This window comes from Teleopsis dalmanni, chromosome 1 (genome assembly GCF_002237135.1).
Source record: "Teleopsis dalmanni isolate 2A chromosome 1, ASM223713v2, whole genome shotgun sequence".
In the NCBI taxonomy this organism is placed as follows: Eukaryota; Metazoa; Arthropoda; class Insecta; order Diptera; family Diopsidae; genus Teleopsis; species Teleopsis dalmanni.
In genome coordinates this window covers 129,704,026-129,726,571 of record NC_051846.1, presented here as the reverse complement: position 1 = coordinate 129,726,571, position 22,546 = coordinate 129,704,026, and the positions used below count along the sequence as shown (strand labels likewise).

General features: G+C 36.0%; 2 protein-coding genes across 2 annotated transcripts; both read right to left on the bottom strand.

Annotated features, from left to right (window-relative positions):
* Positions 1 to 6,865: 6,865 nt before the first annotated feature.
* On the bottom strand, positions 6,866 to 7,657 carry LOC119666092. The gene has a single exon (XM_038075368.1). The coding sequence runs from the start codon at positions 7,655 to 7,657 to the stop codon at positions 6,866 to 6,868; it is 792 nt and encodes a 263-aa protein (XP_037931296.1).
* A 12,557-nt stretch (positions 7,658 to 20,214) lies between these two features.
* On the bottom strand, positions 20,215 to 21,924 carry LOC119666091. Its single transcript, XM_038075366.1, has one exon. It carries the CDS (start codon positions 21,922 to 21,924, stop codon positions 20,215 to 20,217), a length of 1,710 nt encoding a protein of 569 aa, XP_037931294.1.
* Positions 21,925 to 22,546: the final 622 nt, after the last annotated feature.

Here is a 22,546-nt window from a genome sequence, read left to right as displayed (position 1 = left end):
TGGACAATAAGAATCTTATAAAACTAAATAATAAAAGTTTTTTTTTTTTTAAAGAAATATCATTATTTAATAACTGACCAATTAGCCCGTGAAATAATTATTTAAAAAAAAATAAACATTCTTATTCAAAAGGATCAAAAATATCGAGATCAGCAAATTCTGGCATTATTGTAGGTGCAGGCAAAACAAGTGACGTACATGTAACATTATGTGTAAACAAAATATCCTCGATTTCCAATAATGCTCTATTGAAAGAAACATCTACACTAAAACCATCTCTAACGAAATCTTCATTTAAATTACCTCTAAATTCCACCCAAAGCGCTAATGCATTTGCTGGAATATTTAAGGCACAAATAATCGCAAACAAATTACGCATTTGTTTTGCTGAATTAAATGTCTTAGCTTCATTGAGACAAACTCTCCACTCATTATTGTTGGACGCAATTCCTCTAGCATGACATGCTTCGATAAATGTGTTATAAACAATTCCATTGTATGTTCGCACATTTTCATATGATTTCTCCCCTTTTACATGCAACAAAAGTAATCTTAAATGGAATATCTCAATATATATGTGGCAATTGGCGGCGGGCAGTAAAATGAAGAAAACGAAAGACTGGCAACGCTGTTAGTTTTTGACAGTTTTTTAGTTGGAAAGAGCGAGTGATGTTGACGGGCGTGAAATGCATTGAAATGGTTTTGTTTTGTAGTAAACTATTGTTGTAAAAATAGCAATAAAATTAATTTATCATTGAATTAAATAAAGTTTTTCCTACATATATAATTTATTTGTTCGTGTTTAAGTTCAAATTTGTAAAGTTTGTAGTAAGTAAGCAAGTTTTAGTACTAAAGAGCAAATATTATGATATTATGATATAGTTTCATAAAAATTTAACCATTATCATTATTAATTAAGTGATTTTTAATTTTCAAAAAATTTTATTTAAAAAAAAATATAATTTAATACTTAGGTTAGGTTAGGTTATACCGGTGATCCCTAGTGGATCCACTTAGGCCTATTGGCCCATTGTGATGCCGTATATAAATACTAAAAGAGAGTAAAAGAAACCTCAGGGTTTAAAACCACCTAGAACCTTTTGCGAAGCATAAAATGCTATTTAAAGCCCGATCCTGTAACTGGTCCAGGTCCTCAAGGAAGGGGGCCCCTAGAGTACTAAATCGCCGACGTGCAAGAGCGGGACAAAAACACAACAGATGAGATGCGCTCTCATCGTCCTCCCCACAGCTACGACAGATTTGGTTGAAAGGAAGACCTAGTCTTCTAGCATGGTTCCCTAGCTTACAGTGCCCTGTAATCAACCCTACCAGAAGACCAATGTCCTTGCGGGACATCTCAATGAGAGTTTTCGATTTCCTTTTATCGGAAAGTGGCCAGATTGCATACAGATGTCTACATATCGTTGAGTCTTCCCATCTTTTATTAAAAGTATTAGCGCAGAAAGAACTCAATATCAGTTTACATGATGTTAGCGATATGCCCAGATAGTCTAGGTGCTCCGAGTATGGTTCTGAAGCACCCTTTCTGGCTAACTCGTCTGCTTTGCAATTTCCGAAAATATCCCTATGGCCGGGAACCCAGATTAGAGAAATATTGAGCTGCGTCGACATTTCGTTTAGAGATGTGTAGCAGTCAAGAAACGTCCTAGATGTAAATTGAACCGAACTCAAGGACTTTAATGCAGCTTGACTGTCTGATAGTATGTATATATTCCTGCCAAATATATCATCTACATTCAAACAAGCTATAGCTTCCCTGATGGCGACCACTTCCGCCTGAAAGACACTACAATGATCTGGAAGCCTAAAGAAGGAAGATTTGTTCAATTCCTCTGAGAAAACTCCACTACCTACACCTCTACTTGTTTTGGATCCGTCAGTGAAGATGGTTACGCCCTCATCTAAGAAGGGGCCACCTGACGTCCACCTGAATTTAATACTTAGTTTAATTATTTATTATTTATTTATTTATTTAATTAATTATTTATTTATATACATCCGAGTAATAATTTTATCTCCTTCTCGATGTCTTTTATGCCAAGATTTGCAACTATGAATTCCAACTTAATGCAATGAAATTTCTGTATACGTATATTGATTAACAGATTTTCTACTGCTTGTCGGTCTTGGCCTTCGCGAAATATAATATTTTGTCTTTGTGGCAAATGAATGTCAAGACGAATTATGAATTCATATATCCACCACATAGCCTCAGTTGATCCCACATATCGACCATTCAAAAAATTTCTAACTTCATCTACTTCAACTTGTACTTGATGTACATTTTCGTTTGTGTTTTCACTTTGAATTAAACAGTTGCACTATCAAAACCCTTATATACATACTTATATATGTATTTAATACTTTTAACGGAAGTGCACACCTCGACATTAATGTGACAATTATGAAGGATGGGGGTAAAATTACTTTACGACCTAAGCTACCATCTCTTACTTGATTCGTTTTCAAATAATCAGTAATATTGTTATACACATCTGCCCTCTTTACACACATCAAAAAGTACTTGGAGCGCAAAAAAATCAATCCGTAACCTTCGGTGTTTTCTAAGTGAAAAACTTAAAAAGTAATATTAAACTCATCACAAATAATCGAGACAGTGACTCTTAAACAAGATTAATAAAAAATAATAGTGCCCGATAAAATAAAATATTATATTTATTTCTTTCTGCAAATAAAGTGAATTTTGACTTTGTTTCCGAATTCGTTTACTTTTTTCTAAATCACAAACATTGGAAAACAGCTGATAGAGACAGCAAATAAAGCTCAAAAGTTCAGAAACAAATTTACAAGAAAAGTTATCCAAACGGGTATAATAACTAAGCAAATTATAAGTCGGAAATTAAATAATTGTTTAATTGTGTAGTTAATAACAAACTTATGCTAAATAAGTAAAATAAATAAATACGCGAAAGGACTCCTCAAAAATTTATTGATTGATAAATTCTTAAGTAAAATTGAAATTTATTTTGTATTATATTATAAATTTATATTATATAGGTATGTATTATTAATATATATTTATATTTTTTTTTTTAATATATTGTTACGAATTTCATCAGAGTAGCAATGAAATGTTTAAATATTATTTAAACATTACGTCAATTGATATTTTTATAAAAAGAGTTTGGAAATTTGTTTGCTGTGAAGCTGTGGTTTTTATTAAATTGACTCCTAATTAATACTAGTTCTTTGTAATACACAAAATATATAAGTATAGTTTCTCTAATCCAAATAATTCGTTTCATTTTTTACAAAATCCTGAGATTCGAATAATCACGCAGGCGATTACGTAACAATATATTATATTTTTTTTGCCATTTAAAATAGAACTTTAAAGGTTTATAATTAAAAAGTAGAAGTTTCTTTTTCAGAACAAAAAAAAATTACTCAGAGACAGTTGGCTGCTCAACTGACTTCCGCAATACCAACCACGATATGCCAATTAATAGATCTATAGCGGGTTTCTGTACGTTAACGTAATTGAAATACAGAGACTATATTTAAATTTTTTAATTATTTATTGAGTCTACTTATTTTCTTTATCAGAAAACTGAAACTTCTACTTCGAATATAATTTTCTTTTCTTTTTAAATTTCAAGTTTTAATGTTGTCAATATACTTAAATAATAATCCAGTTTACTGTGATTATTTAGAATATGAACAGCTACATTATTCCCCCTTCCGAAAAAACACCTTGCGACCATAACGCGAAGTGTATGTCTTATGATCGTTCTTGTCAGTGACTAAAGGCTTAACTTCTTGTTCCTTAAAATATTGTTCACTGAAGGCTGCTTTGAGGCGATCCACCGAGATATTCACTTTCCTTCCCTTAACATCCACGACAAAATATTTATCGAAACGCTTAAGAACAGTGAATGGACCTTCGTATGGAGCTTGCAATGGTTTACAAATCATGGAATTTCTGACGAAAACCTGATCCGAGGAATAAAGATCTTTTTCAATAAAAACCTTTCCACTAGAATGATGAGAAGTTTGAGTAGGTCTTAAGTCGTTCATAAATCTTTTTAGTTTAGCTACAAATTCTGCCTGAGGGTTTGAGACGTCGCGATTAACTTCTGAAATGAATTCCCCAGGTAAACGTAAGCCAACGCCATAAACCAGTTGTGAAGGACATGCGTTAATATCTTCTTTCACTACAACTCTAAATCCTAGAAGGATGAGAGGTAATATTTCAACCCAGTTGTCATTTTGATAACACTTAATGGCTGCTTTCAAAGATCTGTGAAACCTTTCAATAATTCCATTAGAAGCAGGGTGATAAGCTGTGGTACGTAAGTGCTGAATACCAAGAAGCTTAGACAGCTCTTTAAACAAATAGCATTCAAATTGTCGTCCCTGATCTGTGGTTACACGTAATGGAACGCCAAATCTTGCAATCCAGGTGGAATAGAATGCGAAAGCTACATTTTCAGCAGAAATATCCTGCAATGGACAAACCTCAGACCAGCGTGAGAAACGATCGATCATTGTCAAACAGTAACGAAAACCTCTACAGCATGGTAGTGGTCCGACAATGTCCATGTTGACGTGGTCGAAACGAGACGAAGCAGGTAGATACTGCTGAATAGGTACCTTGTTGTGGCGGTGAATTTTGCTTTTTTGACAAGCAATGCAGGATTTGCCCCAAATAGCACAATCTTTCTTCATATTAGGCCAAATGAACTTTTCTGCTAATAATTTGTGAGTTCTTTTACCATTTGAGTGACAAAGGTTGTGGATCGAGTCAAAAGCGATTTTGCGAAAATGCTTCGTCAAGACCGGACGAACGTTCCCAGTAGAAATGTTACAATACACTGATACATCAGAGTTTGGTAAGGTAAAGGACTTGATTTGCAAGCTGGAGTCTCCTTTGAGAAGCCTTTTAACTTCCTCATCAGTTGTTTGCTGATAGGAAAGATCCTTATAATTAATTGTCTCGCTAGAATGAATAGCTTCTATCCTTGAGAGAGCGTCTGCAACGATGTTATCTTCACCAGAGATATGGCGAATGTCCGTTGTAAATTGACTCAAGAAATCCAAGTGTCGGATCTGTCTAGGACTAGCATTATCAAGCTTCTTAGTAAAAGCAAACTGAAGGGGTTTATGATCTGTGTAGATGCAAAACTGTCTACCTTCTAACATGTGGCGAAAGTGCTTCACACTTTTGTAAGCAGCTAGAAGTTCTCTGTCGTAAGTGCAATAATTTCGCTGAGCGTGAGTCAGACGCTCAGAATAAAAACCAAGTGGTTGGAAACTTCCTTCAACTAGCTGCTGCAACACAGCCCCAACGGCAATGTTTGATGCATCCACCATAAGAGCCAATTGAGCGTTTGATTTTGGAAAAACTAGATACGCTGCATCGCGAAGTTGAATCTTGCATGCGTCGAAAGCTGTTTTTCCTTCTTCAGACCACTCAATAACCGTCTTATCATTTTTCTTATTGCCAAGAGTAAGTTTGTTTAAGGCCGCTTGTTGAGTTGCGGCACCCGGTAAGAATCGGCGATAGAAGTTAATCGTACCCAAAAAACGTTTCAGATCACAAATGCGCTGCGGTAATTTAAATTGCATTAAAGCTTCGACTTTATCTGGTGTTGGTTTAACACCATTCTTGTTAATTACAAATCCGAGAAAAATAACTTCATCCTTACCGAAATTACATTTGGAAGGATTAATCTTCATCTCATATTGCTGCAGCCTGCGGAAAACAAGTTTCATGTGTTGTTTGTGTTCCTCAATGTTCTTTGATGCTACTAGAATATCATCAAGACACGCAAAAGCAAAATTAAAATCACGTATAATGTGGTCCATAAAACGTTGAAAAGTTTGACCAGCATTGCGTAAACCAAACGTCATCTGAATGAATTCAAACATCCCGAATGGTGTAGTGATAGCCGTTTTGGGAACATCTGCAGGATGAACAGGAATCTGATGATAGGCTTTACGAAGATCAATAGTCGAGAAAACATTGCAATCTTCTAGCCAATGTGTGAAATCATGTATATGCGGAATGGGATAACGGTCTGGCTCGGTAATAGAATTAAGTCTTCTGTAGTCACCGCAAGGTCTCCATTCTCCGTTTTTTTTCTTAACCATATGCAAAGGACTGGACCAAGGACTATTAGATGGTCTACATATTCCAGCGTCAAGGAGAGATTGAATCTCTGCTTTAGCAGCTTTCATCATGTCAGGAGAAAGGCGACGAAATTTTGAGAAAACCGGTGGTCCATTAGTGACGATATGATGATATACATCACGAGTTGAAACTAGGGAAACCGGCGAATCATTAATGATTACAGGAAATTCCTTTAATAAGGTATGAAATTCATCATCATTATTGATTGCTGATAGACCAGATATCGGGTGATTGACTGCAGTAAGAATACAGCTGACAGACAGGTTGGTAATACCATCGAGAAGTTTGCGATTTCGTAAGTCGACGACAAGATTATGATATCCCAGAAAGTCTGCGCCCAAGATAGGTTGTGAAACCTTAGCAATAGTAAAGTTCCAGGAGAAAGCGCGACGTAAGCCCAAACTCAATGAAAGCCTTTTTCTACCAAATGTTTTGATTGGCGACTTGTTGGCTGCAAATAAGTGTATGTGCTGGTCTGGACAGCGTTCTTGTTGAGCGTTCGGTGGAATAACACTAACTTCAGCACCTGTGTCCACTAAGAACTTCAGACCTGAGCTTTTGTCGAATACAGTCGGCGACATGCTTGGGGTTGTCTGTCTGGTATCGCCGATAAAGACAGACGATCTAGTTTAAATTTTTGCTGTATGGTTCTTTGCATTTTTTGGCGCTACGACCAAACTTGCGATGGTACTAGCAAAGACCTTCGTCATCACGATCAACACTATTTCTTCGACTACGGTGTCTTGAAGTTGCACGGCTGCGAGAACGTCTGAGTTCAGCCCTTAACTCGGCCACTTCCTTCGATAACTGTAATATCTGTTGGTGAAGAGAAACATCACTTACCGTGGAGGTTGTCGGCAAACGAACTTCTTGAATAGAACAAGCATCGTTCGCTTCAGCAATCCTATCTGCCATGATAGCGATTTTATCCAGAGGTTCGCTGCTTACTGAAATGATAGCACGCATATTCGCTGGCAAATGTGTCATCCACATTGACCTAAGTAAGGAATCATCCACTTGTGTTCCAGCCAAGTTTTTCATCTCACGCAGAAGTTGAGAAGGACGCAAGTCACCCAGATCCATGTCTTGAAGAAGCTTCTTTAACCTTTTTTGCTCGGAAATTGAAAATTCTTCAAGTAAACGCTTCTTCAGAGTGGAGTATGGATTTTCAGTTGGCATGTTGAGAACCAGATCACTGACTTGTGCCAGGATAACCCCATCAATCGACGCGACTACTGAATGAAATTTAGTATGCTCCGTGGTAACACCTGAAGTTACAAATTGCGACTCAATTTGTGCAAACCATAACTCGGGCCTAGCGTGCCAGAAAGAAGGTATTTTCACTGCAATTCGAGACACTTCTCTAATTGAATGATGCCGCTCAGTTGGATGTAATTGCTCCTGTTGAGAAATGTGACCAGTTGAATTGTTTGATTGTAACGGTCTGAATCCAGATTCATCATCTGAACGTGTCACCAGCATGCTTGAAGGTTGCGTGTTCAGATCACGTCGGGGTCACCAATATATAGCGGGTTTCTGTACGTTAACGTAATTGAAATACAGAGACTAGATTTAAATTTTTTAATTATTTATTGAGTCTACTTATTTTCTTTATCAGAAAACTGAAACTTCTACTTCGAATATAATTTTCTTTTCTTTTTAAATTTCAAGTTTTAATGTTGTCAATATACTTAAATAATAATCCAGTTTACTGTGATTATTTAGAATATGAACAGCTACAGATCACGGCCTTCGCATAGCGAAGACACAAACCACTCACCCATATGCTACCCAACAGCAGATGGTAGTTCTGAGAAGCCAACCACGAACCAAACAGCAACGCTAAGCAACCAATCCCAAAGGCAACGCTCATACTCGTTAAGTAAAACTTCTTGCAAACAATCAAGCTAACAACCGCAAAGTTCAGCAACATCTTCTAAAAATAACACAGCATCAGCGCAACAAAATAATGCAGCGCAAAGTGTTAACATATTGCGAAATGTATTGCATAAGAATATTAATATAGCAAAACATCCTGATTCACCCAAAATCCGTGGCATGGATAAATATGTACAAATCATAAAAAGAAAACGTAGCCCGAAACAAGAAAATGCTAACAATGCAATTTCGACAAAAACTCGAAAAATAGAAAATATTTCGACAGCGAATCGATTTGCCGTTCTAGCCGAAGATGATAAAAATACCAGACCCGCCCTTACCCAGAAACCGCCACCCATATTTCTGCGTGAAAAAAAAACTCAAATGCTCCTATATACTCCTTAACACAAAGTATTGGCAAAGATTCATTCCATGTTGTGCCTCTTCGTAAAGGAAATGTCGATGAAACAAAAATTTCGATCAACGAAGAAAAACATTACAGATCAGTTGTAAATTACCTCGAAAAAAATGGTAAAATTTTTTATACATATCAACTAAAAAGTTTCAAAGGATTAACAGTGGTTATAAGAGGAATAGAACCAGATTTGAAGACAGCAGAAATTAAAGATGGACTTGCAGAAAAAGGATTTAAAACAAAATCTGTGTATAACATTAAAAACCGCGATAAAGTTTCGACACCGCTATATAGAATAGAGTTTGAACCAGAAGAAATGAAACTCAACTCGAACGAGGCTCACCCCATTTATTCCCTACAATTCCTACTCCACAGAAAAATATTAGTAGAAGAACCGCACAAGCGTAAAAATCCGGTACAATGTACTAATTGCCAGGAATATGGATATTCGAAGTCCTATTGCGCACTCCGCAGTATCTGCGTTGCATGTGGCGACTTTCACCCCATTAAGGACTGTACATCAAATAAAAAGGACCCAGCTACAAAAAATGCGGATATTATGGACGTAACCATACTGCTAATTTTAAAGGATGTGTGGTATATATTACCGAAAAACAGAGAATGTTTCCAGCATTACGTCCCCGCTCTCAGTCAGTAGTCACACCACAACCTATACAAACGCGATCTCAGCCAAATGCTCCATCCGACTCCAACAATACAAGTTCACAAATGTCATATGCAAACGCTGTTAGAGGATTCACTGGCTCAAGCAACGTCCAAAATGAAAACTCTACTAAACCATCTTCAAATATTGAAAACATGATCCAACTGTTTAAGGAAAATATGACACAATTTATGAACACCATGCAAAATATGATGCAGGGAGTGATTCAAAATCAAAATATCCTACTTTCAATCCTATCCAAACCATGAAAGCAATCAAAATTTGCTTCTGGAATGCTAACGGCTTAAGCCAACATAAAAACGAACTTGTATTGTTTTTACAATCACATCAAATGGACGTCATGCTTATCTCAGAAACCCATGTTAACAAAAAAAACTACTTTAAGATACCTGGTTACATACTCTACGATTCGAAACACCCCAGTGGATGAGCAAGAAGCGGATCTGTTGTCCTCATAAAATATAACATTAAACATTTCCCGAATCACAACCTTGAAGCAGAATATATGCAGGCGAAAAGCATATATCTAGAGTAGTACATAAAAGGTCTGACTATAACTTCAATTTATTGTCCACCAAGGTATAAAATAATGGAACTTCAATTCGAAGAATATTTTACAAAGCTTGGACCCAAGTTCATAGCGGCCGACGACTTCAATGCCAAATATAAATTCTGGAGCTCAAGATTTATATTACCAAAAGGAAAATCACTGATGAACGTGATATCAAAACTCGATCTTAACATATCGTCCATTGGCACAATTACATACTGTCACTCAGATCAGAAAAAAATACCAGACGTCATTGATTTTACGGTAACAAAGAATTTAAAAAGAGATCAAATTGCTACCGAGGCATCCTTAGAACTCTCCTTTGATCACATGCCGACTTTTATTCTGATTAGAAACACAACAATAGTCAATCCAAAATCCGAAGAAAAGCTCACAAACCAGCACAGAAATTGGCTAAAATTTAAAAAATATATTAGCTCCCATATTAACACCGACACTTCCCTAAAATCAAACGAAGAAATTGACAAGGCCGTCCAGGACTTCACAGCTTAACTACAACAAGCGGTTGTTTTATAAAACAACTGATGGCCTACATAAGTAAGAAAAGAATAATACCTAACCACCAATTCGGATTAAGAGAAAAACACAACACAATAGAAAAAGTACAAGGCATAGTACGAATAATTAAGGAAACGTTTGAAAAGAGGCGGTATTGTTCAGGCGTCTTTCTAGACATAACCCAACCCTTTGACAAAGTTTAGCACGAAGGATTGTTTTGGAAACTTGAGAAACATTTACCATACAATATATTCTTAGTTATCAAAAACTACCTCTCAAATAGAAGATTTGTTATAAAATAAAATTATTTTGTCTCCAATGCCTTCCCCATTATGACCGGTGTACCCCAATGTAGTGTACTAGGCCCCTTGCTGTACTTGATTTTCACAGCAGATATGCCAACCAGTGACTGTACGACAACATCAACATTTGCAGACGACACTGCCATTCTCAGCCATAGCGACGACCCATTCACAGCCACAAAATCAGTTCAAGCCCACCTCAAGAAACTGCAAAAACGGCTCGATCTCTAAAGAATAAAAGTTAATGAATCGAAAAGTGTACACATAACCTTTAGTTTACGCCGAGATACCTGCCCTTAGTATCAATGGAAAAGTAATACCACAATGCAATGGCACAAAATACTTAGGAATGCACGTCGACCGAAGGCTTACGTGGAAAAAGCATATAGAAACTAAAGTAACCCAAATTAAACTCAAACAACAAGAACTAAACTGGCTGATAAACAAAAATTCTAAACTTAATCTCACCTATAAAGTGTAACTTTACAATATAATGATAAAACACATATGGACCTACGGAATTGAACTCTGGAGCTCTGCTTCTCCATCAAACATTGAAAAACCCCAAAGAGATCAATCAAAAATTCTCCTGCAAATAGTTGGTTCCTCCTGGTATATAAACAACGCAAATATTCATAGAGATATTCGAATTGACAAAGTTACAGATGTAATTGTCAGCAACACACAAAAGAACAAAATCAAACTCAGGAACCACCAATATCCACTTGCAAGCAACCTTACCCAAAACCCTGGTACTCAGCGACTCAAAAGAAACTATATAAACCCGGCTATTCAAGAATAACGCCCGACATGGTAACGAAATTGAATTGACTTCAAATTCATTTGATTCTGTCTTATAAAATGTATATCGACAATGTACTACAAAAATAGTTTTTGCGATTTATGCAGAAAGCTAAATTGATCCCTTATGCCAAATCTGAAGCATGCAAATTGTAACATTGTAATTTTATTTCGAATCTGCCTACCATTAGAATTCTGCTGCACGTTATGCATTATATTAACGTGCCAACCAAAATCTCCATTTGGGAATAGTAAAGAATATGCCAATGGATTCAAAGCAGAATCTAATACTGATACATTCTTAACCACACCATTTGTTTTTGAAAAATATGTCATATTTCTCTCAAAGGGTGGTTCACCATCTACAGTCGTAAATATAACAGCAACATCAGTTCGAGTTGTATCATTATATCTTCGTATATCTTCACGGTAATTGCCATAAAAATCTATTTCATAATGTTTGTTTCATTGTACGAAATAAATGAATAAATGGATTAATTCTATCCAATTCAACAGAAGTTTTATTTGATTGCTCTTGCATTCTATATTGAACAGCCGTATCGACATCTTAAATATACAACTGGACATAATTTGGCGTACGATCAGATGCTGTGACCATGGGTCCTGCTCTGTGATAAAATATGTCGTCAATTTTGAAATGATAAATTCCTCTTAAAACTGTGTCAGAAATATTAGCTTCCGAACTGACAATAGCATAGGCCGAATTGTAGCTTCGAATATTGTCGAAATAATTTTTGGACATTTTCTTTATATTTTTATCATTTGATGTGAGACCGTAATACAATGAATTAAAACAATCATTTCGTGTTAATAGTGGAAGATGAACTTTACCTTTATGGCAACACATTTTGAAGGAATTTCTCTCTGAAGGCATTGTAGACTCTGAAGCAAAATGCGTATTAGGCGGTATTTCAACCAATGTACAATTGAACGAACTTCGCAAAGGAACTGAATTATTATAAACATTATCATTAACTTGAATTAAATTTAAATGTGTAGTATTAATTACATTTCGTGTTCTACTCAATTGCATATTTTCTCTATTTCTTTGTCTCTGTACTGATTAGCAACAAATATCAGCTACCGAACATACAAATTACGGTCATAATTTTATTCACACATTGAAAGTAAAGAAAAAAACAAAATCACCAATAATAAAGAAAGCAATGGGATATCGTCAAATCACACGAAGAAATTATCTTTCGAATTGAAGTGTTGTTAATGTCGATTCAACCAACTATTGAACATTGGAAAAAAAAATTGTAAAAAATTTAACTATCACACAATACACGAATGATATTAAAGGGTGTTTCCATTTAATTGTGCTTTTTCTTTCACAAACAATACTTTAAATTTAATGTGCATTAAAAATGTAATTGAAACAGAATTCAGTTTTGCAACACAGAAAGTCCAAACACAATTAAAAGTGGAAAAAAGTCGCACACACAAATCCAACGTAAACAATACACAGTTCACTACAAAAACAAACACATTCAAAAACACATGTATTTTGTTGTTTTGGTCGCTAAATTTGTACCAACGCATTTTTGCCTGTGTTTCCGTTAATTTACATGCGAAAAAATAACGTTGTGCACTTCTGCACGTCTTCAACGGCAACACAGTTAAAAAGGAAACAAACTTTTTTGTTAGCGTAATTATATATAGATTTTGAGGTCAATTACTGCTTAGTCTGATGAAATGATAAACAATAATCTAGTCAAGGTGTAAAGAGGGGTTTAGAAAATACCTCGAATTAAAAAAGAGTATTTGTGCTTAAGTGCACTAGCTTAAAACAGTTTCAACATAATTAAATTAAATTTCAAAAAAATTTTTAAAAGCTAATAAATGTTAAAATTTAATAGCATGAAGTAGTATTTCACTTTAAGCAAACTTAGAAAAAACTAGTGCTGCTACCGTGAGACCTACAAAACGAGAAAAAGAAGAAAAAAGGAAGAAAAAGAGGTTCAAAGTTGTGAACTCTATCAAGAACAGTATATTCATTACAAGGTTAACGAAAGTCATCATTGGGTTGCATATCAATAAATAAAGGGACAGCTGCATGCGTTATTTTCACTAAATTAAAAAAGTTTTGAATTTGGAGCAAATTAATGAAAACATTCAACAAATACTTTCCTCAATAATTGCTTAAAATCAGTGGAAGTATTGGATGTTGGTTAGTGTGGCCAGTGAAGATTATTGATTAAAGTTTAAAATTAACATTTGTTGTTTTAGACAACAAAAATTAAATTCTGAGAAGTAGATTCCCAGAAACTTTATATGTATATACTATTATATATATGTTACGCTCTGTTACATAAAAAACAACAACAATATATACTTCTTTGAGTTCAATAGTATAGACTCTAATCAAATTTTGCTGGTTTTTTTATTTTTTGATCGTGATAACACATTCTGCATATGCTGTGAAAGTTGAACTTAACGATAATTTTATACTTTGATTCTAATCTAATCTCGTATTCAGCTAGATTTGAAATATAATAATTAACCCTACATATTAGTAAAATATTTCTCATAGCTTTGGCACACTTTAACCCAAGTGGCGGCTATAATACCTGGACTGTTGCACTCCAAACGATAATGTTTCATTTTACATTTAAAAACACTGATATTTTAGTTATTAAAGTGAAAAAATTGGAAAACAATAACTAAATTAGTATAAACATCTTAGACAAGAATCAACGCAAGGCGCCAATTACTGTAAATTTGCCGCACATCGTTTAAATAATACAAAATAATGGAAAAACACAAGTTGTGTAAACAGTTACTTGACAATCAAAAAATGATGAAGGATTTGTTTCTGTCATATATTATGTTCAATAATTTCAATAATAATCAATAATTTTTTAATTTTTTTTAGTAGTAGTAGTAGTATTCTTTTTATTAAATTTAGGTTATATTTACATTTACAAAATTAACATTTTCAATAATTTATAATATATAAAACATAAACATTATAAGAAAACTAATAAGAAAAACCTAACTTCATTTACATAGTATCTAATTTTATCCTTATACGATTATGGCATTTGCCGTCAATCGGGTAATTTTTTTTATGTTTATATATTTCTAATATAGTAATTAACAAATATATAAAATAAAAACCATATATACTAAAACAAAAAGTTATCTGTTTTTGAATAAGAAGTCAAAATTTTCAATTTTTTTTGAATACAGTTTGTCAAGTATGAGTTTAATACTTAACAAACTGTATTTAAAAATTTCAATTATTAATCCTTTATATTTTTAAATTTCAATTTTAAAAATTTGGTTATAAACTAAATTTTATGTAGATACATATTTTATATAAATATATTTTGTATATCTATTCTGTTACATTATAAATTAATAAACCCAAACATTTTCTTTAATACTGTAACGACCCAATTTTTGACGTCCTATAAAATTAGGGTTACATAAGTTGCGCGACCCTAAAGTATTTGTTTAAAAAAAAACTTAATGCGTTTTTGCAAAACATGCAAAAACACTTCTTAGGTGAAAAATATACACAAGTGGAGTAAACAAGCAAAGACAAAACTAATATATTTTTTTAAAGCATGGAATGGTCACGTAGACACGCAAAAACAATTCTTGGTGAAAAAATACACAAGTGGAGTAAACAAGCAAAGGCAAAACTTTTATATTTTTTACAACAAGCATGGAATGGTCACGTAGATTTGCAAAAACAATTCTTGGAGGAAAGAAAATACACAAGCGAAGTAAACCAGCAAACAACTGAAAGCTTAATGTGTTTTGCAAAATAGGCAAAAATAATTCGTGGAGGTAGAAATGCACATTTGTCGTAAACAAGCCAGATAGCGGAATTGAAAGCGTCGACAAGATCGTATAAAAGAGGACGAAATTGTGAAATCGCTATCTTTTGATATATCCCCCTTGAGCAGAGTGGACGAGGTGTGTTTTGTTGAATTACCACCCGTGAGCAGAGCGGACGACGCTGAAGCGGATTTGCTGCCGATAGTTGACAACAATTGCGGAACCATTATACCAATCTGGGAGCTTTAAAAGTTGCCAGATAGGAAAATTTCATATGGGGCTTAAAAAGTACCCTATGGGAAATCTCGATTGAAGGTATTAACTGGCACGTGGCTTTGGCAAATATGAGAAGGAGCAGGAAGCACTAAGGAATTGAGTAACAAAAGAAGAATAATAAAATCTTGGTAAGCTCACTCTATAATACCATTATATATATAATTTTTTTATGTGTGTTATGTAAGAGACGTATGTATAGTAAATACAGCTTGTGTGTTTTTTTATAACATCAATACGCTGGGGAATCATAGTTACAACTCCATATTCCTGCGTCTTCGGCTTAATTCGCGATAATTAGAAAATCTGTGCTTGACTACGTCAAAACACAAATTCTACGAATATTATATATTGTGTTTATCAACAGTTGGTGTTTTTAATAAATTCAATACGCTGGGGAATCATAGTTACAACTCCATATTCCTGCGTCTTCGGCTTAATTCGCGATAATTAGAAAATCTGTGCTTGACTACGTCAAAACACAAATTCTACGAATATTATTTCTTGTGTTTTTAATAGATTCAACACGCTGGGGAATCATAGTTACATCTCCATATTCCTGCGTCTTTGGCTTAATTCGCGATAATTAGAAAATCTGTGCTTGACTACGTCAAAACCCAAATTCTACGAATATTATATCTTGTGTTTATCAACACTTGGTGTTTTTAATAAATTCAACACGCTGGGGAATCATAGTTACAACTCCATATTCCTGCGTCTTCGGCTTAATTCGCGATAATTAGATATCTTTGCTTGAATACGTCAAAAACCAAATTCTATGAATATTATATATTGTGTTTATCAACTGTTGGTGTTTTTAATAAATTCAACACGCTGGGGAATCATAGTTACAACTCCATATTCCTGCGTCTTCGGCTTAATTCGCGATAATTAGAAATCTGTGCTTGAATACGTCAAAAACCAAATTCTACGAATATTATATATTGTGTTTATCAACACTTGGTGTTTTTAATAAATTCAATACGCTGGGGAATCATAGTTACAACTCCATATTCTTGCGTCTTCGGCTTAATTCGCGATAATTAGAAAATCTGTGCTTAACTACATCAAAAACCAAATTCTACGAATATTCTAACCTTTCCAACGATACGTCCTTCAAATGCAGAAACTAATGCGACATCTGAAGATGTCTGATCAGGAGAAACTGGAACGATTGTATCGGAATTGTACCACCGAATATAAAAAATATATTAAACGACGAGACTTTGGGTCATTGGAGGAGCTCATTGCCCTTACCAACGATTATGAAACTATTAACCACGAAGAGAGCGAGAGGGGAACAAAGGAAACTGGTTACTCAACTCTAAGTAACATCCCTTCAGAACGTACTAACAACGAGACAAAAGGTAAAAGAATAAAACACGCGAATCCTTTTCGACAACCGAATAAAGATCCGTCATTCGCGGAGATCACCCCGATTAATCTTTTAACGGCATGCTTCCGATGTGGCAGACCCGGCCACATGGCTGGATCATGCCGAAATCCACAAGTGCTATTCTGTTGGCGGTGTGGTAAGTGGGATGTGCGAACCATTGAATGTTGTAATAAAAGGGGCGGGAAACTTCGTATGGTCACGCATACCACAGCCCCGAGACGTGACCACGAACCAAACTTCGGGGCCCATCCATTCACAATGGAGCATAATCGACTCTATGCGCATATAAATGTCGAAGGACACCCCATTACGACAATCATCGACACCGGAGCTAGTAGAAGCTTTATACAATCAAGTATTGTACAAAGGATGTCTGGAAAGGTTACAGAAATGAATATAGTAGTTAGAATGGCGGATAGTTCACCGCAACAGGTTATTAACAGCTTTGCGGCAGACGTTAAGATAGGCGAACGACGGTACATGATGGATTTCTTACTTCTCGACGGGATGGTACAGCAGGCGGTATTAGGAATGGACCTATTAGCTCTGACACAGAATGTATTTAACATAGGGGGAGTTGACATAAGCTTCGATGGGAACATAGCACAAGTTAAGCCACAGATAGTATTCAATTCAACGATAAGTGAAGCACAGAATATCACGTCATTCTTACAAAGAGAACTCACAGCCTTCGACTATATACGAGGAGTATCAGATATCGCTTCCCACGTCATTACCATGAAGTATGAGAATCCAATAAAATAACGATATTACCCCAAGAACCCCGCAATGCAAAGAATAATTAATCAAGAAATTAACGAACTCCTCGGAAAGGGTTGTATTGAACGCTCCACTAGCCCATATAGTTCCCCGGTGGTACTCGTGAAAAAGAAGGATGACAGTTGGCGACTGTGCGTTGATTATCGCCAGATTAATGCAAGATCTATTCCGGATGCTTATCCCATACCATGTATTCAACATATTCTGGACCAACTGCGAGATGCGAAGTACATCAGCAGCTTGTATTTAAAAAGTGGATATTGGCAGAAAGCAGTAAAGTGTATACAGCCTTTACGGTACCGGGACGGGGTCTATACAAATGGCGCGTGATGCCATTTGGATTGCATTCGGCGCAAGCCACATTTCAGAGGGCGTTAGATACCGTAATCGGGCCCGACATGGAACCACATGCGTTTGCATAACTGGATGACATTATACTCATCGGTCGCAAACTGGAGGAGCATATGGCAAATCTAAAAGAAGTATTCCATCGGCTCAGGAAAGCCAGGCTAAAGTTTAATATCAAGAAGTGCCAGTTCTTTGCGAAGGAGATCAAATATCTGGGGCACCTAGTGACACCGAAGGGCATCCATACAGATCCCGATAAAATTGCGGCCATTAGAGATCTTCCAGCGCCAAGGAACGTCAGCGAGTTAAGACGCTACATTGGGATTGCCTCTTGGTATCGACGATTCGTGCCACAATTCTCAAGTATAATACAACCTCTAACTCAACTACTACGGAAGGGTAAGCGGTGGCAGTCGAAGACAGAACAACAGTCCGCATTTGTAGCGTTGAAAGGAAAGCTAACGAGCGCGCCAATCTTGGCTTGCCCTAACTTCAACGAACAGTTCACATTACAGACGGATGCCAACAACTATGGTCTAGGAGCTGTTTTAACCCAGAAGGTAGATGAAGGAGAAAAGGTAATTGCTTACGCAAGTCGTACACTAAACCCCGCGGAGAAAAATTACACCACGACAGAGAAGGAGTGTCTAGCGATCGTGTGGGGCATCAAAAAGATGCGGCAGTATGTCGAAGGATATCATTTCATAATTATAACGGACCATTTGGCCCTGAAATGGCTGAATAGTATCGACAATTCGTCCGGACGTATTGCACGATGGGCACTAGAGCTCCAACATTATAATTTCGAGATACAATACAGGAAGGGTAAGCACAATGTAATAGCGGATGCATTATCACGACTTCCACAGACTCACACTCACACAGGCTCAGTAACTTGAAGCGAGCAGTAGTGAATGATCCGAAGAAATACGTTGACTACGCCGTGGAAAATAATCAACTGTATCGCCGTCTTCCAACATACTATGGAAACGAGGGACAACCCAGGAAGCTGTGCGTACCAAGAGACAAGAGGGAAAGAGTACTGAATGAATGTCACGACCACCTCACCGCGGGACATGGAGGACAACATAAAACCATACTTCGGATGACAGCCAAATACTACTGGCCAGGGATGTATAGAGACATAAAAGATTATGTATGGAAATGCGTTGTATGTCAAAAGTTTAAAGTGTACGTTACTTGGTGCTAACCCAGATCCTTAATCTGTGTTAGCTTGGTAGCCAATTTTTATGTGTAAACTACTTGTATTTTTTATGTTGATTAGTTTGAGCACTTGAAACCCAAACTAATCGATGCGAGAAAGTAAGAAATGAAAGTTATAATTGTTTTGTATTTGAATTCTGTTCGTTCTCCTTTCTGAATTTTATTAAAATTATTTCTTCTATTTATACAAAATTATTTCTTAAAAAAGCTATTAAATTATGCATTAATTAACAATAAATATTAATGCATAATTCACAAATAAATAAATTTGCCTACCCTGTGCTGACATAATTATAGGCCAACATATTACACACTTTCTTCAGTGCATTGACCAACAAGAAAAGCTGATAATGCAAAATTGCACTTTTCGTTGGTCAATGACTGGTCGCAGTGTTGGCCCAAATAATATGTAAACACATGTAACCAAATATCATAACAAAAAATAAAAATATAAAATAATATTAATTAAATGCAAACATAAACATTCTCCCCGCCGTTGAGTGCCAACTCAACTTGTCCTAGTTTGTGGTCACCGTGAAGTCCAAATTTTGTTGATGTAATATATCATTTCCTTGTGTTGAATTTTCGCTTATTGTGTGTTTCTGACATATGTTATGTTTGGTTTTCCAAGTAATGATTATTATTATTGTTATAGAAATTAACAACGCCAAATAGCTTATAGTATGATGATGAATACTGTTTAATCGCACTATAGAGGGAAGATACGTCAAGTTTTCCTTAGTTAGCTGGTTTTGTAATTCTGAACATAAACGTTTGATGGTTTTAGTCCCGTTGTTGAAGGAGTCCATTTCGGTCCAATATGGATGAAGATCATAGTAAACAATCATTTTTCATTCTGCCATTGCTACTTTCATCAAGCCAATGGATTCAAAGTATATTCCTAAATTATTGTCGAAGCGTGTTACATTTACTGAATTCCCTAATACCAATGGCAAGAATAATAGAGATAATAACATTGTGCACAGTAATGAATTAGACATTGGCCGTGAATACTTTTTAGGTGGCTCGTCTTGATCTGCGCCTTCGTGTGTTGTTTACGAATTTGCTTTTGTAAAAGTTTTTGAAAGTTGTTCATCAGAAACAGGAGATTGGTTATCGACTGGAAACAGAGGCGCTAGTCTTGTCAAAGGACGTCTTAGAGTTTCTGAAGCCATTTTAACATTAACCATGCGGACAAGACCGTCATCTCCCTTATATACCTTTGAAATACGTCCAAGCGGCCATTTTAATGTAGGAACATTATCTTCCTTGATGATTACAAGAGTACCTTCTTTTATATTTGGATTGGCTGCTTTCCATTTGTGTCGACATTGTAGTTTAGTGAGGTACTCGGTTTTCCAACATTCCCAAAAGTCCAATTTGAGGCGAGAAACTAATTTCCACCTTGTCACCAGATTTATATTTCCTGATTGGACATTTGCATCTGCCATTGCTGTGAGTGGTTCTCCGATTAAGAAATGACCAGGTGTTAGTGCTGACAAGTCATTCGGATTACTCGACATAGGTGTCAATGGTCGAGAGTTTAGTATTGCTTCGACTTCTAGTACCACAGTCTCTAGTTCCTCATATGTTAGTGAAGTCGTCTTAATACTTCGTATCAATAAGTGTTTTGCTGATTTGACTGCTGTTTCCCACAGTCCACCGAAGTGTGGTGCACGAGGAGGTATAAATTTAAATGTTATTCCTCTTTCATTACATTCGTTAATTATCTTCTCTTGTGCCTTGTTTGCTTGAATTGAGTCTGCAAGTTCAAGTAATTGATTGCTTCCTTCCACGAATTTTGTGGTATTGTCACAAAACAAATTTTTGCAGTGTCCTCTTCGAGCAATAAAACGTTTCAGCGATCCGATGAATGCATCTGTGGTTAAATCGCTAACTACTTCGAGGTGAACTGCCTTAGTTGTAAAACAACAGTACACAGCAATGTATGCCTTGTGTGGTTTCTTCCCTCGGATTCTGTAATGTATCCAAAAAGGTCCGCAAAAGTCCACTCCAGTGGTGAGGAATGGTCGCCCAGGTTGTACTCTTGTCGCTGGCAAATTACCCATCAGTTGTTCATAAAATCGTGGTCTTACTTTAGTACAACGTAAACAATGTTGTACTACTGACCTTGCCATCAATTTGCCCTTAATTGGCCAGTATCTTTGACGCATGTTAGCTAGGAAAGACTGCGGCTCACAGTGCATGTATTTCTTATGGACTTGTTCCATTATTAATTTGACAATGGGGTCGTTATAAGGCAACAACATAGGATGTTTGGCGTCATACGATAATGAGGCTGCATCCAAACGTCCACCAACTCTTATGATGCCCGTATTATCAATAAAAGGTGCCAGTGATGCCAATGCACTGGACTTATTTATTCTTCCATCAGATTTCATAATTTTGATTTCATTTTTAAATTCTGCATATTGAATACTTTTGATGATGACCTGATGTGCTGCATCTAGATCATCTGGAGTCAAAAAATTGCTTGAATGATCATTTTGTTTCCTTCTGGTTCTTTTTACGAATCTTAATATATACGATAATATCCGTTGAAGTCTTCCAAATGAGTTGTTGTGTCGTATTGAGTATATGAACTCTCCAGGATTGGCTGTGCCTTCAACAACAGACAATGTAGATACTGGAGTTTCCTTCTTCCGTTCAGGATCAATGAGGGTTTCGGATTTTAACGTTGATGATGGTTTTGAAGGCCACAGTTCTTCCCGACCATGCAGGAACATAGGTCCATAAAACCACATACTTGATGACTGTAGTTTATGGGGTGCAAAGCCTCTTTATAAAATGTCAGCTGGATTGTGTGCCGAACTGACGTGGCGCCACTGACTTGTGGCTGTTAATTGATGAATGTTGCTTACTCTGTTTGCAACGAAAGTGTGAAATTTTGATGATGGAGAGTTGATCCATGATATCACTATTTATGAATCACAAAAGAACGTCTGGTAATTTCTTATTTGTAGGTCGTTCTTTATTCTTGTTGCTAGTTCTGCGCCAACCACAGCTGCACAAAGTTCGAGACGAGGTAATGTCAACCTTTTCAAAGGTGCAACCCAAGATTTGGCGCACAATAGTCGTACAATAATTTGACCATTCTGAAGTGTTGATCGCAAATACGCTGCAGCACCATATGCCTTTTCTGATGCATCTGTAAAGTTGTGTAATTGAATGTTGGCAGGAACTTCGCCTTTGAAAATATGACGAGATATCTGCAGACAATTTACTTTTGTCAAATTTTTCCAGAACTCTAACCACTGTTTATGTAACTCAGTCGGCAGTTTTTCATTCCAATCCATCTTTAAATTCCATAATTCTTGAATAAAGATCTTTGCCATCACCACAACTGGTGACAAAAGTCCTAGTGGA